This window comes from Scleropages formosus, chromosome 12, assembly GCF_900964775.1.
Source record: "Scleropages formosus chromosome 12, fSclFor1.1, whole genome shotgun sequence".
NCBI lineage: Eukaryota > Metazoa > Chordata > Actinopteri > Osteoglossiformes > Osteoglossidae > Scleropages > Scleropages formosus.
This window is the reverse complement of record NC_041817.1, coordinates 21693163-21708051: the sequence shown is the minus strand read 5'-3', so window position 1 is coordinate 21708051 and position 14889 is coordinate 21693163. Positions and strand designations below refer to the sequence as shown.

Sequence of the window (14889 nt, the reverse complement as noted above, 5' to 3'; positions counted from 1 at the left end):
TTTCCACCCACAGTCTAAGGACATTTCAGGTGTTGTCTGTAAGTCACCCTTGGTTTATTTTTAATTAAAATAATCTCAGTGTTCGTGAAGTGAGATACAGGTTTTGGAATATAAATTAATAAAAAGTGACCGTCTGCTTAGTGAAATAAATTATTCTCTCACTGAATCCCAGGAAAATTACTTTTTCCCACCAGATAAATGTTGCTTACAGGGGCTATTTTGAAATTACAGCACTGTGTTTTGGGATATTGAAAATATTCTAGTTTTTAGAACATGAATGAATGAATGAAAGAAACTGGTTAGAATTTGATGTCATAAAGACTAATTGGCAGGTTACCTAAAAGACAAGTTATCTGAATACATTTTTTTATTACCTTATAGTATTTAATATTTTAATAAAACACCAGTTTTGTTTTTCAATATTAAGCCATTGAAGTCCATTTATACAACCACTGTTTCCACCAAAGTAAGCTCTGGTATCTGTCCCTTGGGGTCTGTAGTAAGAATGTAATCTCCACATGGCATGTAAATTAAGTGCATATAAAATATGGCTCTAAACTCCTGGAACAAGTAATTTTGGTTAAATACAATATGTTTCTTCCAGCACTTCAAAGGTACATGTATGGATAAGTTAACAGAAAGAGGCCTTCAGTACCATGCAGAGAAAATAAGCTTGTTTCCTAGTGTCAGTGCCACTTTTAACAAATGAACACAACCTCTCATCAGAGGTAAACTTAATTACCTCTTGACCACAACCCCCATCAGAGCTAAATTGGATTGTTGTTTGGCTACATCTTCTCATCGGAGGTACCATTTATTACCTTTTGACCATCTCTTCACCACAACCCCTCATCAGGGCTAAAGTGAATTATCTTCAAGGTCATTCTGATGAGATGTGACCACATGGCAATATGTTTGCTGCACTGTGTCAATAATGGAGAAAAGGCAGTGAAAGAACACTGTGAGGAATGTGAGCCTACAAGGTACTGAAAGTCACCTTTATTATCATCTCCTTAATGGTTTAGCACTTTCATGGGAATTAAAACTGTAGTATCTGATAAACTTTAGGGTGACTTCCCTAGGTTTGAATACATATTTTAAATGTTATATGTGAAGAGATTAAAGAGAGGGCACTTTCCCTAGTGTTGTGTACAGAAAACCCCTCTTGATTTTGTTGGGGACACTGGGAAAGGCACAAACACCCCTCAGTGTGTGTGACCCACCTCCACGACTGTAATCCCCGTAATCTTCTTAGGGCCTCTTTTTGCTGTTGGACCTGCAGAGCGTCTGTTAAAACACGGCCTTGCGGGTGGCCGCATTTTGCAGCTACGCCCGGCGTTGCCCCGTCTCAAGATAGGAGTCGCTAAGATGAGCTCTGCGGGGGAGGTGGAATACCCCAAAAAAATCCTGGAGTACATGGAAGGCTTCTTGGTGTCCAAGGTAATACACACACCTTTTAATGTAGTTTTGTGCTGTGTGTTTCATTTCATCCCAGCCATTGAAATGTAATTCATTTAACTATACACTGACTGGAGACCAGAAGAAGGTGTGGGTTACACTGAATTTACATGACTGCTTGTAGTAATCTAGTCTTAATGCTAAACACATCATCACTTGTGCTGCAATACTATCCAGCAGTAGCCAAAAAGTCATTTCCTGGGTGCGTGTGCACCATGTGTTTAAAGAAATAAAATAAACAACCCATGATGACTTTAATAGCGAAGCATATTAAAATCCTGTTGCATGTCAGTCCGGCTCCCCGTTGGGTGACCTTTCTCCCGCAGACCCTGTTTGCCGCCTGCGAGCTGGGCGTGTTTGACTTCCTCCTGGCATCAGAGCGCCCCATGTCGGCTGCCCAGGTCGCAGCAGGGCTGGGGACCGATGTGGATGGGATGGAGCGCCTGCTGTCGGCCTGTGCCGGTCTGGAGCTGCTGGGGACTCAGGCCGCTGGCGGAGAGGGTGCGAATCCCCCCCGCGTTCACATGGCGATTAAAACCGAACCCGACTGACTGATACCTTGACGTGTTGCATCAGCGCCCATGGCGACGAATCCTGGTGCCATTGACCTCTCTTCCGGCTCCACGTGAGCTTTGCAGAAATAAGTAATAATTAAAAGGCCGTGTGCTCGGTGGATCGCTGCCTAGAACAGGCCCGGAAAGCCGTGTTCTGTAAGAACCTGCTTTTTAATTGTCCAGCTTATCTCGCCGGGTCCATTTTTTTAAAACAAGTCCTCATTGTGTGTCCTCGGTGAGGCGTGACTGGATTAAAGGTGTCTGCAGAATTAAGACGGATCGGCGGGTGTCGCAGTGAAAGATACAAAAGTGCCTTCGGTGCCGAAAACATCCACTTAAATGTGAATTTTCTTCTCCGCCGTAGTCCTTTACAGCAACACGGACATGTCCAGGATGTACCTGAGCAGATCCAGTCCGCGGAGCCTGTTCCACTCGGTGGAGTACTACTCCAAGACTGTGTACCTGTGCTGGAATTACCTCACCGATGCTGTCAGGTGAGTCACACCTGAACAGCGATGGTGACTCGCTAATACGAAGGAATTAATTTCATAATTCATAAAGGGTGATACATATAGCAGTGCTTAGAGCACCTTCCTTCCAATCAAGGCTTCTGGGATGGAATCCTGCACCTGTTGTGGGACTCCTGGTGAAGGTGTTTTACCCTGAATCAGTGCAGTAAAAATTATTCAACCATTTAGTTGGGCAAATCAGTAATAAATAACACTTAATAAAAAAGTCACTTTGGATGAAGGCATTAGCTAAATATGTAATGTACGACCTGCTAATGCTGCAATACAGAGTGTGTGTATTGAATACTCATGACGATCTGCTTAATTTTATCCATATTTGGTATGCATGCTACAGCTACAGTATTGGCTGCATGGTTCACATGAAATATGAAAGGTTGCTTTGCTGGAGCTATAAAACATGTTTTGGCCTGGAGTGTACAGTGTACATTTAAATTGGGATGGCTGGTACCCTAGTGGTTAGCGCTACTGCCTTTGGATCCAAAGGTTGCAGGTTCCATCCCCACCTCTGGCTGTAGTACCCTTGAACAAGGTACTTACCCTAAAATTGCTCCAGTAAAATTACCCAGCTCTATAAATGGGTAAATAACTGTAACCTTAACATTGTAAGTTGCTTTGGAGGAAAGCGTCAGCTAAATGAATAAATGTAATGTAAACTTTATGAGCAAACGGTAACTTTCTCAGATGAACGTACAGAAGAATAACAGCCCAGTCCACGTAGTATGGTGCCTACCTCTTTTCCCTCCCGCCTTCTTTCTAGAGAAGGCAAGAACCAGTATGAGAAAGCCTTTGGCCTTCCCTCCGAAGACCTTTTTGAAGCTCTTTACAGGTCAGCACCCTTTGGAAAGGTAATACCAACACAGCTCTGGCCACCACAGTCACCATCTGAAACGATTTGCTGCTTTGGTATGTTGCCCACTCTGGATGTGTATTTATTTCATCCTCCTTTTGGGAGATCTTTATTCTGACTCTGAGAAATATTCCAAGTCAGTGGTTCTTTAGAGTCTCAGTGAGGTGCAATAAAGTTTTGAAATGACTTATGGGAGTTATTCATAATCTCATCAGGTGTTACCTATCAGACACATCTGCCTGCGCATCTTTATACCTCGTAAAATGTGTTTTCATGCCCTGCACAAAGGAGCTCCAAGGCCTCCTGCATCCAGTCCCAGTAAACAGACTTGACCTGTAACAGTGGAGCTCTGAAGAGGGTAATAAATGAATGTAACAAAAGTAAATAATAAGTTAATAATGCCACAGTTCATCAAAAATAGAGTGAAATGTTAAACTCTGTAAGTGGGGAAGTTTTGGAATTGTGCACTGAAGGCAGACTTTGGAAGTGCAGGTGGACCGATCAAACCCTCAGTACTCCTGCGTGGGTCGCAAGGTCGTCTTTCGGGGTGATTACTCTGTCCTTCAGCTGGGCTTAGCGGTCGACGGCCTTTCTCATTAGCTGGACGTTTAGCCACAGATAGATTAATAAAAGCTTTGAAAGGCTAGAATAAGACACCGAGCAGGTCTTTGTTGCCGGGGGGAGTTTGGCAGGGCTTTCAATTAGCTGGAGCAGCGCAGTCACTCCATGGGGGGTCTCGGCCTTACTGCCAGGCATCGTGGACTAATGATGGACTCCAGAAGGCAACGTATCCTGAAAAACTGTAGACTTCTTTACAGCAAAGCTTGACATATGGTGGGTTCCAGGGTGTGTAAAGATGTATAGCTGGGTTCAACGTGTTTGGGAGATGAGGGGATGCGTTACCCTCTTCTGTAAATCGCTTACTGTATTTACCCAGCATGCTTCACTCATTTCTCCAGGAGCAACTACAGGTGTGAAGGCATAGCTCCTGTACATGTCAGCAGAGTCAAAAGTCTAGAGAGGCATAGTCACACTTTGTTTGCTGGAGAGTTTTGAGGTTCTGCTTTCAAACTTCAGCACTTTGATTTGTAGTTTTGTAGGAGTTGCCCGATAGGGGACTGACGGAATTATAATTTTCTGGGGCTTAATGTTGGTTGTCTCTTAGGTCTGACGATGAGATGATCAAATTCATGCAGCTGATGAACTCAACCTGGAACGTCTGTGGCCGAGATGTAATGACTGCCTTTGACCTTTCGCCCTTCAAAACCATATATGACCTTGGTGGTGAGTAGCACTTGCAGTGATCCTTCCTCCTTGTTCAATGCACCTAAGAGCAAATTAACACAACTTCATGAAGATAAAATCAGCATTAATCCGAATTGCCATATTTTAAACCAGTTTATCTAATTCAGTCTGTGTTGCCTTCATTGCATTATGTGGATTTTCTCTAGGTGCTCTGGTTTCCTCCCACAATTGGAAGGCATTTTTCAAGTGAACTGGTGACTCCAACCTGCCTTTGTGTGTTAAAGAATGTGTATGATTGCCCTGTGATGGACTGGTGCACAGTATCCCCTGCCTCACATCCTATGCTTCCAGGATAGGCTCTGGACCACGGTATCTCTGTACTGCACAAGTGGTCGCTCCCAAAGAGCACATGAACGAAATACCTTAAACCAGCTGTACTGGCTTGACAAGTTCAGCTCTGCTAAGAGACGTTTTTGAAGCTGTGCACACAAATGGTATCAAACAAATCCCAGAACAAGACGGCAGATAAAATGGCCCAGTTTAATTACACCACCAAATTCAGAACCTTTGTTCACAATGTATAACGGTGCTGGATATCAGCAGAACGCTGTCAGATCTTGGCTGTCCTTTCAATTTCCTGAGTGTATATTGATCGGTGGAGTAAGTGTTTGTACCTTTTGACATCGAGTCACTTTTGAAGACTGTCATGCTGTAGGATGGGAGGGACTGCAGTGGTGTGACGCCACGGTGGGCAGACCTTCAGACGGGGGACCATACGAGCGGAACCTGTGCGTCACAGTGTGATCGGGCAGGTGAAGCGTCTTGCTGTTTTGGGCGGGGTGTCGGTAGCGACCATCTGTCTGTAGGCTCTTCACCAGGATGATGAAAACAGACAGAACACTGCAGTGTTTACGCACGCACACAGTCTGAAACCACTTATCCCAAGCGGGGTCACGGCGAACCGGAGCCTAACCCAGCAACACAGGGCACAAAGCTGGAGGGGGAGGGGACACACCCAGCACGGCATGCCACTCCATCGCAAGACACTCCAAGCGGGACTCAGGACCCGGCCGAACCCGCTGCGCCACCGCGCCCCCCAAATATAATTGCATTTACATGTATTCATTGGGCAGACACTTTTCTCCAAGGCAACATCTCATAGAAAATACAATGTGTACATTACATTAGGAGAAAGAGACACAGTTGCAGACGTGCTTCTTGAGTAAGAATCAGTGTTTAAATGTGATTAAATGGAAAACATGAAGGAATTAAAGATGAACAAAAACCGTAGTCCACACTATGCCTTTACCCTGTCTTGTGGGCAGAGCAGCAGCTGTATGGACTTTCAGTAATGGAACCTAACTAAAATTCTACAACCAAGGAGCGTAGATGCACCTGTGGGAAAAGGCTATTGTCTCAAAAAAATTTGCAGGATTTATTAAAATTTACAGATGAGCTACTATACACTGAAATCAGTTTTTGGTTTTCATTTAGAGAGATGCGTTTGTGGGAGATTTTATAATTTTCATTTAAGGTCATGTGTTCTGTATGCCTACATCTCAGAAAATGATGTAAAATTCAGCTGGAGGGTTGAGATTATGATCTAACGCAATGGAGACAAATCTTAACTTGGCCTGAAGTTTTGTTCTTCAACTCATATGCTGAGTTCAACCCATGAGCTCAACATGTAATATACTCACATTTTTACTATGGAACAGCTGGTAGTGTAGTGCTTAGATCTGCTGTCTTTGGACTGAAAGGTCATGGGTTTGATTCTCACCTCCAGCTGTTGTACCCTTGAGCGAGGTACTTACTCTAAATAGCTCCAGTAAGAATTACTCAGATTGATAAATGGGTAAGCAACTATAGATACTCATTGTAAGAGCATCACCTTGCCAGTAACTGTCCCTAAACTGTAGCCTTTCCAACTCAGCCTTATTCTGACTCTGCTCTGCTCCCTGAGGAGTGTTAGAACCAGGCTCAACCTGCTATTCTTACATCTCCCACCTCCTGCTTGCTGGATGAGAACTCCAGTGGTCCGAGAGCACTAGGTGGAGCTGTTCCATCATGCTCCGACCTCCGCGCTGAGCCTCCATCTCCGTCGCCATGCGAGTATGCGGTCTCGGACCAGACGGTTGCTCGTTCTGCCAAGGTGGACCCCTGGCTGGATGCGCTGGTGGGGGGTCTTTGTGGCTGGTGCCAAGGCTGGACTACTCCCCCATGCTGCAGTATGGAGAGCTGGGCCGATGCATTGCGAACTCTAGACGCTGCAAATGGGGATGAGTAGTACCAGGAGCTGAACAGCTCTGCAGTGACATTTTTGGAAAGAGACCCCCCCCCCGACGTAGTAAGGATGGCTCACTGGCAGCTTCAGTAGTCCTTTGCGGTTCGGTTACTTTGGCCCATTTTTCTTCCTTTAAAACTCCCTAAAGATGGGAATTTTCTCACCCTGTCAAACTGGAGTGGCAGCTGAAATCGTACAGCGGGAGTTGAAAGGTCGATTGCTCACCTAGTGACCTAAAAACCCATTACTCATTCACAGTTTAGGAATTAATCTCGCCACAAAAGGCAGTGGCAGGTTTTCCAATTGAAGAACCTGGTTATGTTTCCCAGTCCCTGCCGTAATACCCTTGATGAAGGTAAAACTAAAGCTGTAAAAGGTGAGTAAATCACTGTAGCTTAGTATACATCTAACCCTGTAAACTGCTCTGGACAAAGGTGTCAGTTCAATCATAGTTAATTTAGCTCAACTGGAGAGCTTTTACGCTTCACCCTATTTAATAAGGTGGGAGGCTCGGAGGTTGCAGGATCGAGTCTGGGGGGAACTCTGCCACATTTCTCCAGTAAAGCATCCAGCTGAATAACTTGATAGGAATATAAGCTGCTTTTGAGAAAGCGGGTTGGCTAAGCAGTGGAATGATATTAATAGAGCCGTGGCCCTTCTCCTGAGAGAGGTAATGGAGAGCAAGTGCAGCTACAGACAGGGCAGCCCTGGGACCCGAGATGAGTGTCGAGCTCTTTCCCTTCTGTCTCTGCTGCCCCCGCTGCAGGGAGCAGCTGCTAAGCTGAGAGGCCAAGCAGGGACATCGACGGGGATTACGAGCTGGCAGCTCGAGCCTTCTGTAGGATGGTTTTGCGAGGACCATGCTGGGCAAGGAGGCAAGTTACCTTTCTGTTACTCCAAAAAGGGAAAGAGCTCTCCCTTAACAGGAGGAGACCATGCTGATGCTGCAGCAGAAGTCAGAAGTCCAGGTCAGGAAGAAGCTTAGAGTGAAGGTGGCCGTTTAGATCTCACCGTATTGATGGAGGACTGAGCCCCTCCAGCCTGAGAGCTCCCATGAAACTAAAAACTATACTGATGTTAAAACTATACTTCTCTTTCCCGCTTTTTTTCTGCAAACTCAATTTTATTTTTAAATCACATTTTATGGATAATAATAAAAGGCTGTTGAGTTAATCTTGGGGCATGTTCGGAAAACTCCTTTCTCCTGATGCTCTGTCTCCCTCAGCTGCTTTACTAGGGTGCCCCTTATTTTCCAAACTCGAGGTGGCAACCCTGGGGTGGGGGGGGCTGTGCCCACATGGACCTCATTGTGTCAACTAGCTGGCGGCGGGTGTCTGAGGATTCCAGGTGCTCGTCATGGGTGTTGCGTAGATGCCGTGCCGGCTTTCCAGGCTTCTCGTGTATGTGCTGAGCATGCTCCAGAGATCATCCTTCATCCACATCATCTTCCCTGTTGAGCTCCAGCATCTTGCCAGTACAGCCTTTTTTCTCCCTCAGCGGGGAGCAGCCCCGTATTTCGAGCGATCAAATGAGAGAAAGGAATTGTGCGTGGATGGGCTGTTGGCTGGAAGGAATATTTCCTAGGAGATGTTTAGCAAAATCTAGCTTTTAAAGGACAGAGAGATCTCTGGAAATGACACTAGTCTGAAATGACATTGCATCTCTCTCTCTCTCTCTCTATATATATATATATTTTAAATTTATTAGGACTAGTAGACTATAACAACCAAAATTCAAATGTCTAGTCTGTGTGCTTGATTTACCTTCCAGCTGGTTATGGCCAGTTATTGTGTAGCCAGTAGGTGGCATAGTGGTTAGGGCTGTCATTTTAAGTAATGGCTACAAGCCCAAATCTCACTCCTGCTGTCTTACCCTTGATCAGGGTGTTAACCCTGAACTGATACTGTAAGAATACTGTCTGAATATGTAAGCCATTGTAATGGAGCAAATTAAAGAACCATCCAGGTAACCTGCTCCTTTCCTGTCAATTCTTAGTTATGCTGTAGAAACAACAAAATCAGACAGTTTTGATGAAGAGATACCAAAATTGCAAATGAACTGAAATCTTGGACACCAAAAAGAAATGGCAGTATGTAATAGTGGCTTTTATTTTGTATAGTTGGACTTTTTTTTTCCCCCGCCTTGACCGTCATGTCTTCAGTTTGTGTAACACAGGGTCAGAGGTTCCCCAAGCATGGTGAGGTGCACAGTGGGTAGTCTTTGGACCTTCTCACAGTGCTTTGTGCCTAAACAGACTGTTGCCTTCTTTAAAGGGGTGGCCAAATAAAAATACTAAAGCCAATTCAGGGTTAGTTGCCAGTAAGTGTGGAAACAGAATCCGTGACCAAAGATGGTAAAATACTCCGCTCATCTGCACACGCAACTTACTCATCCACTCCATAGCAATAACCGCTGCTTAAAAGCTCGCTCAAGGTGGTCCAGAGTCCATTCCCAAAATGTTGACCACTAGACCGGCCATACACTGGTTGGGATGCCAGTCCATTGCACGGCAACCACACACACAGAGGCATCAGTTTACCTGGAAAAATGTCTGGACTGTGGGAAGAAGCCCATATGAACATCGGCTTCCTCCCGCAGTCCATCAAGCCTTGCCCTTCGATATCTGGCTGCACCTCCTGCCCATGTCGTATCCCTTGGATCTGGTTTCTCCTCTCGGCAGGGTGCAGCGGTGCCCTGGCGAAGCAGTGTGTACGTGCCTACCCCCAGTCCAGCGTGACCATTTTTGATCTCCCCAAAGTGGTGAGCACGTGTCGGGAACACTTCGTATCACCGACAGATGAGCGGATCTTCTTTCACGAAGGTATAACCTCCTTTCCACCCAACGGGAATTTAGGACATCACTGGGTTCCATATGGTCCTAAAGGTGGTGCTGGTGCTGCTAGTAATGCTGTTATTGGTAGGGGCAGCCTGATGGCATAGTAGTTAGATCTGTCACCTTTGTAATTGACAGTTGCTTGTTCAAATCCCACCTCCTACTGTAGCACCCTTGGTTAAGGTACTTACCTTTAATTGCTCCAGTGTATATTAAATTTAAAAAATTACTCACTTTAATAAAAGGGACAATAATTGTACGTAGCTTAACGTTAAGTTGCTTTTGAGAAAATTGTGCGGAAAATGTATTCGGAGGCTATAACGCTTCTTTTGTAGGAGGATGACATACTCTGTGCAGATGTGATATGTCCCTGGTGTGATGCTCATGACAGTTTGGTGGATTGGAGACATGTTCTTTACACACAACGTGCGATCGGGGTTTCGTGATTGACTAGGTCTCGCTTTGTAGGGTTTCAGGGCTGCGAACAGTCGCCTTAATTCAAATACCCTGCTGCTCTGCTTCGTTCTACCCCCAGGAGGTGGGAATCATGCGGCAAGACTGCCGCTTGTCACGTTCGACAAACAGTCCTCGCGCAAGTTATCGCTTAATCTAAGCCCCGACATCCAGCAGCGCTTCGACTGCATCTTGTCTGACATCCTCTGGTTACGCAGCCCAAATCTAATCAAAGGTTCTGCTTCTGTGAAGAGATGCAACGGAACAACAAACTGAAATCAAAGGCAAACGAAACAAACATACCCAGCTAATGACATGTGGTTCATAGTGTGGGTTTGATCCAGAACATTTTATGTCTTGGACTCATCTAGGGTCACCGAAGTTGAGGTGTCTCTGGTTGCATTATTGGTTTGGCTCTGGTTGCTTGGGCCCTTTTTCGTAAGTCTTCCTGGGGTGGGGGCCAGCAGCATTACACACACACACACACACACACACACATAGTCTGAAACCGATTGTCCCATATGGGGTCACGGGGAGCCGGAGCCTAACCCGGCAACACAGGGCGTAAGGCTGGAGGGGGAGGGGACACACCCAGGACGGGACGCCAGTCCGTCGCAAGGCACCCCCAAGTGGGACTCAAATCCCGGACCCATCGGAGAGCAGGACCCAGTCAAACCCACTGTGCCACTGCGCCCCCCGGCAGCGTTAATGAAACTCAAACATTTCTCAAAGCAGCTGCGATTGCATTTATGGGCATTTTTGCATCAGTCTTATGAATGAATTAAGCAGATCCCTCATGTTTTTATGTGCAAAGCCTTATAAAGATACTTGATTTAAAAAAAAAATGCAGTGGTATAATTGGGTAAATTATTGTAAGTAGATTAAAATTGTAAATTGCTTGGAATAAAAGATTTGGATAAGGGTGGGGAATAAAAATAAATGCAAATGAAGCACCATTTCAGACTAACCCTAACTTGTACATTATTGCAGTGGCTTAATGGATATGTGGTTATAATTCTGGTTGAGAGTATAACTTGGGGTTTCTGGTTACATGCGCAAGCTTTTTAACTCTCCAGATTCTGAAGCATCTTCGAGCTGCTGGGTGCGCCGCTGAGAAGAACTCAGGTGGTGAGACAGATGCTGCGCTCCTCCACGAGAAGCAAGAGGCTCCGCCGCACAGCTGTGGGTGAGTTACCCAAATCTCCAGGATTAACAGTGGACTTCCCTGTGGCATGTTTGCACAGGGGACTTCTTCAAAGACTTGCTGCCTGAGGCCGACCTCTACATCCTGGCACGAATCCTGCACGACTGGACGGATGAATGCTGCGTGGAGCTGCTGTCCAGGGTGCACCAGTCCTGCAAACCAGGTACCCTCCGCTTGGACATCCTCTGCTGAACAAGAAATGGATCACATGCAGCACGAGTGGCTTCTTTTGCATGTTATCCTCTTACACGGTGTACATGTAGCCAAATACCCTGTTTTTAAGCCTTTCCTTCAATGCGTGACAGTCATATCAATTTGGGAGAGGTGGTCATGGGCACGTGCACCAACCATGGGTGGTGTGAGCCAACTGTTTGTTCTCGCTCTAGTGGCTTCATCGGGTGACGTAACCATGCTCCAAACAGAGGGTTGCTGGCCCCTCTCCACCCGCAGCCCTGTGCGGCGCAGTGATCCGGTGGCATTTATACACAAATAACGGCTTTCTGCTGGCAAAGAACAACTTGCAGGTGTCTGACTTGGCAGCCAGTGGTGAGCTCAGAGACCTGGGCAGATGTGTGTCCTCATCCCACTGTTCTAATAAGGTGCCAGCAGCAATTCCACTGGAAATTTGTGGATGAGATACAGAATTCTCAGCGAATATATCTGACTCGAGGCTAAACATATTCCTTTAAAGTACTGAATTTGCATCTTTTTCTGTTAACATTGGCTTGTGCACAGTACCAGTTCACGCGGAGTGCACTTGCCTTAAACCAGATATGCGTGGACCCCCCAAAAAAAAGCTGGGCTCTGGAGGACTAGAAGTTGGTCTACAGATTTTTTTTTTTTTTTTTTTTAAAAAAAAAAAAAAGAAATATTTTGGGTCCAGCTGGTGAGAATTTGAGAACATCATGGTCTGGAGCTTCTTTGCTGGTAACACAGTTGGAGCTCTTGGTCCATGGACATCTCAACCAGCATGACTACAGGGACACACTTCAGAAGCACTCTCATCAGGGTTATGGCTGGTTGAGCTTCATTCTTTGGCAAGATAACAACCCAAATGGTGCAAAGTTGTGAAAGAGTTACCTACTATGGATGTGAAGGATGGTGGAGGTAAAAACGTTGAACCTTCAGGCATACTCAAACTTTTTGCTGGTACTGCACACTGGTGTCATGATCCTTCCTTCCTGGCTGCTGCTGTTATACATGAAAGATTGTCCGTGCGTTCATGACCCAACACTGATGAAAGCTGTCTGTCTGCCTCCACTCACTGGTATCGCAGCTGCCTGGGCCGTTTCAGTCCTGGACATGAAAATGTGACCCTATCCCCCCACCCCTCAGAAGAAGAAGGAAAAAAAAAAAACATGCCTTAGAGCTTCTGTTTTGGAAAATGTTGTTAAATGTTTGAAAAAGCCTAAGCTGCAGAGATCCCAGATCCACCCAAAGTAACCTGTGCTGTGATGCAAACATCCTGGATCAGTAAGAATTTTGATGTCCCCTTAACCTTGTTCCCCCCCAGAAGCTGCTATGACAACTTTCGCAGTGTTGACATTAAAAGACAAAAATGGTACAACGTAGGGCAGTTATCTTGCCCACAGAGTAGGTCTCTTCTCCAACCTTTGTGTCCTAAAAGTTGTGATAAATCATTCAACCGAGGGCTGTGCCGTCTGCAGTAAATCACTGCCTGCTACAAATTTAAATTGGACGAAAGGGCTGTTAATCAGACTCTAAAAGGAAGATGCAAACAGGACAAATTAGACTGATCTCTTTCCTGCCACCACCCCCCCCACCCCCTTTCCAGGCTGTGATTTCTTGTTAGCCCTGCAGAGTCCCTTGACAACATAAGGGAATTAAATTTCTTCTGCCTTCGTATTCCTCTGTCTATACATGTTAATATTGCACTGAGCGGGCATAACCATGGGTGTGTGGATTCTGAGCTTTACATTTCCCTCATGTTTTGTGGCTTTGACTCACTTCCAATATGCACAAATCACTTGAATGGCAGGATGTCTCTAATAATGGGACTGAAAGTCATGTTGCATAGAGAAGACAAAACACATGGTCCTGTCTGGGTGTTGCGTTTAAGCTTTGAATGTAATCTGCGGCAGAACTGTGATTCTACAATGGGCAAAGTCACCGTAGTTGATTATACCGTTCCAGTTACTGGGACTGGGGTGTCCTTGACCCCTCAACCCCTGTCTAAGAAATGGAGGGGTGGGTTGAGTGTCAGCGGCGTGTGGTGGTGATTTATTTTTTCCTAGGCAGTGTCGGGTCATTCAGCCTTGAGATTGGAAACCTCCTCTCCTGCAGCTGGACCCATTAATGTCTTCTTCTCACAGGTTCTACTAGCAAGTCAGATCACACACGGGTACCACAAACCTTGGCTGCCTGGGCTACTGTCTGCTGTGTGAGCTGGGGCTTGCACAGCTCTGTCTGAATGTACAATAATAGAGCCCCAGGCCTGTGGTCAGTGCTGAGCTAAACATATATACACACACACACACACTCCAGTGATCTTGTAGGACAGATTATTGGCGCTTTGCTTGATGAAAAGTTCATCCGTGCTTTACAGTCATGTGTGTTGATTTGGTTTAATATGCAGTGATATCCATGACAAAAATGTAGTTTGCTGTGAATCAGTAGGAAAATCAATAGGAAATAATTTCTGTTCTATTGATCACTTGGCTGGGTCAAGCTACTCCTTGAAGGTTGGAGAGGCTTCACTCAGTCTTTGACCACCCTGGGGGTTCAGTCCTCAAGGTGAAGTTGCCCAGGTGGGTATATGGTTTGTTCCTAATGGCTTTTGAGAGCCCTGGAAGAGCTGTGGCAGGGGCTGATGTGTGGAGCCCTTGGAGAGTCCACGCGCAGCCTAACTGCTCCTTATGTCTGCATGCTTGTTTCTGTGACCCAGGTGGTGGAGTGCTGCTTGTGGAAGCTCTCCTGAATGAGGACAACAGCGGGCCCCTGACAGCCCAGCTCTACTCCCTCAACATGCTGGTGCAGACAGAGGGCAGGGAGAGAAAGGCGTCAGAGTACTCAGCCCTTCTCACCACCGCCGGGTTTGCTAACGTTGAGGTTCAGAGGACCGGAAAGATCTACGATGCAATTCTGGCCAGGAAGTAGACGGGCTCGGTTGAATGTGTTCCAATTCTGGTGACACATCTTAATGCCTTTCTTTCAAGGTCATGTGTAATGTGATCTTTTCAGTAAATACTCTGCATTTGTTGGATGTGGTGTGAGGCTAATTTGGACAGTCTTACCTTTCCTGTAGTGGGGGTTATTACTCTTTCTAGAACAGGGATCACACAGCAGCTCACTGGGACCCCTATGACAGGGCAAGTGGACTGTGGCACAAGAACCTATACGATGTCTCCAGTAAATCTGCCCCCAAATGGCTTTATATGAAGATTTCTGAGAATTTGCATAAGCTCAGTTTCTTTTTAAATGAAGTCACTTGCTCTATCATAAAGTAGCTTATGTAAAAAAA

At 45.8% G+C, this 14889-nt stretch overlaps 1 protein-coding gene across 1 annotated transcript; it reads left to right on the top strand.

Annotated features, from left to right (window-relative positions):
* Positions 1 to 1365: 1365 nt before the first annotated feature.
* Positions 1366 to 14525, top strand: asmt (acetylserotonin O-methyltransferase). Its single transcript, XM_018743678.2, has 8 exons — positions 1366 to 1440; positions 1785 to 1959; positions 2377 to 2506; positions 3300 to 3368; positions 4555 to 4673; positions 9599 to 9739; positions 11449 to 11571; positions 14314 to 14525. Exons 1-8 carry the CDS (start codon positions 1369 to 1371, stop codon positions 14523 to 14525), a joined length of 1041 nt encoding a protein of 346 aa, XP_018599194.2. The 5' UTR covers positions 1366 to 1368.
* The last annotated feature ends 364 nt before the right edge of the window (positions 14526 to 14889 follow it).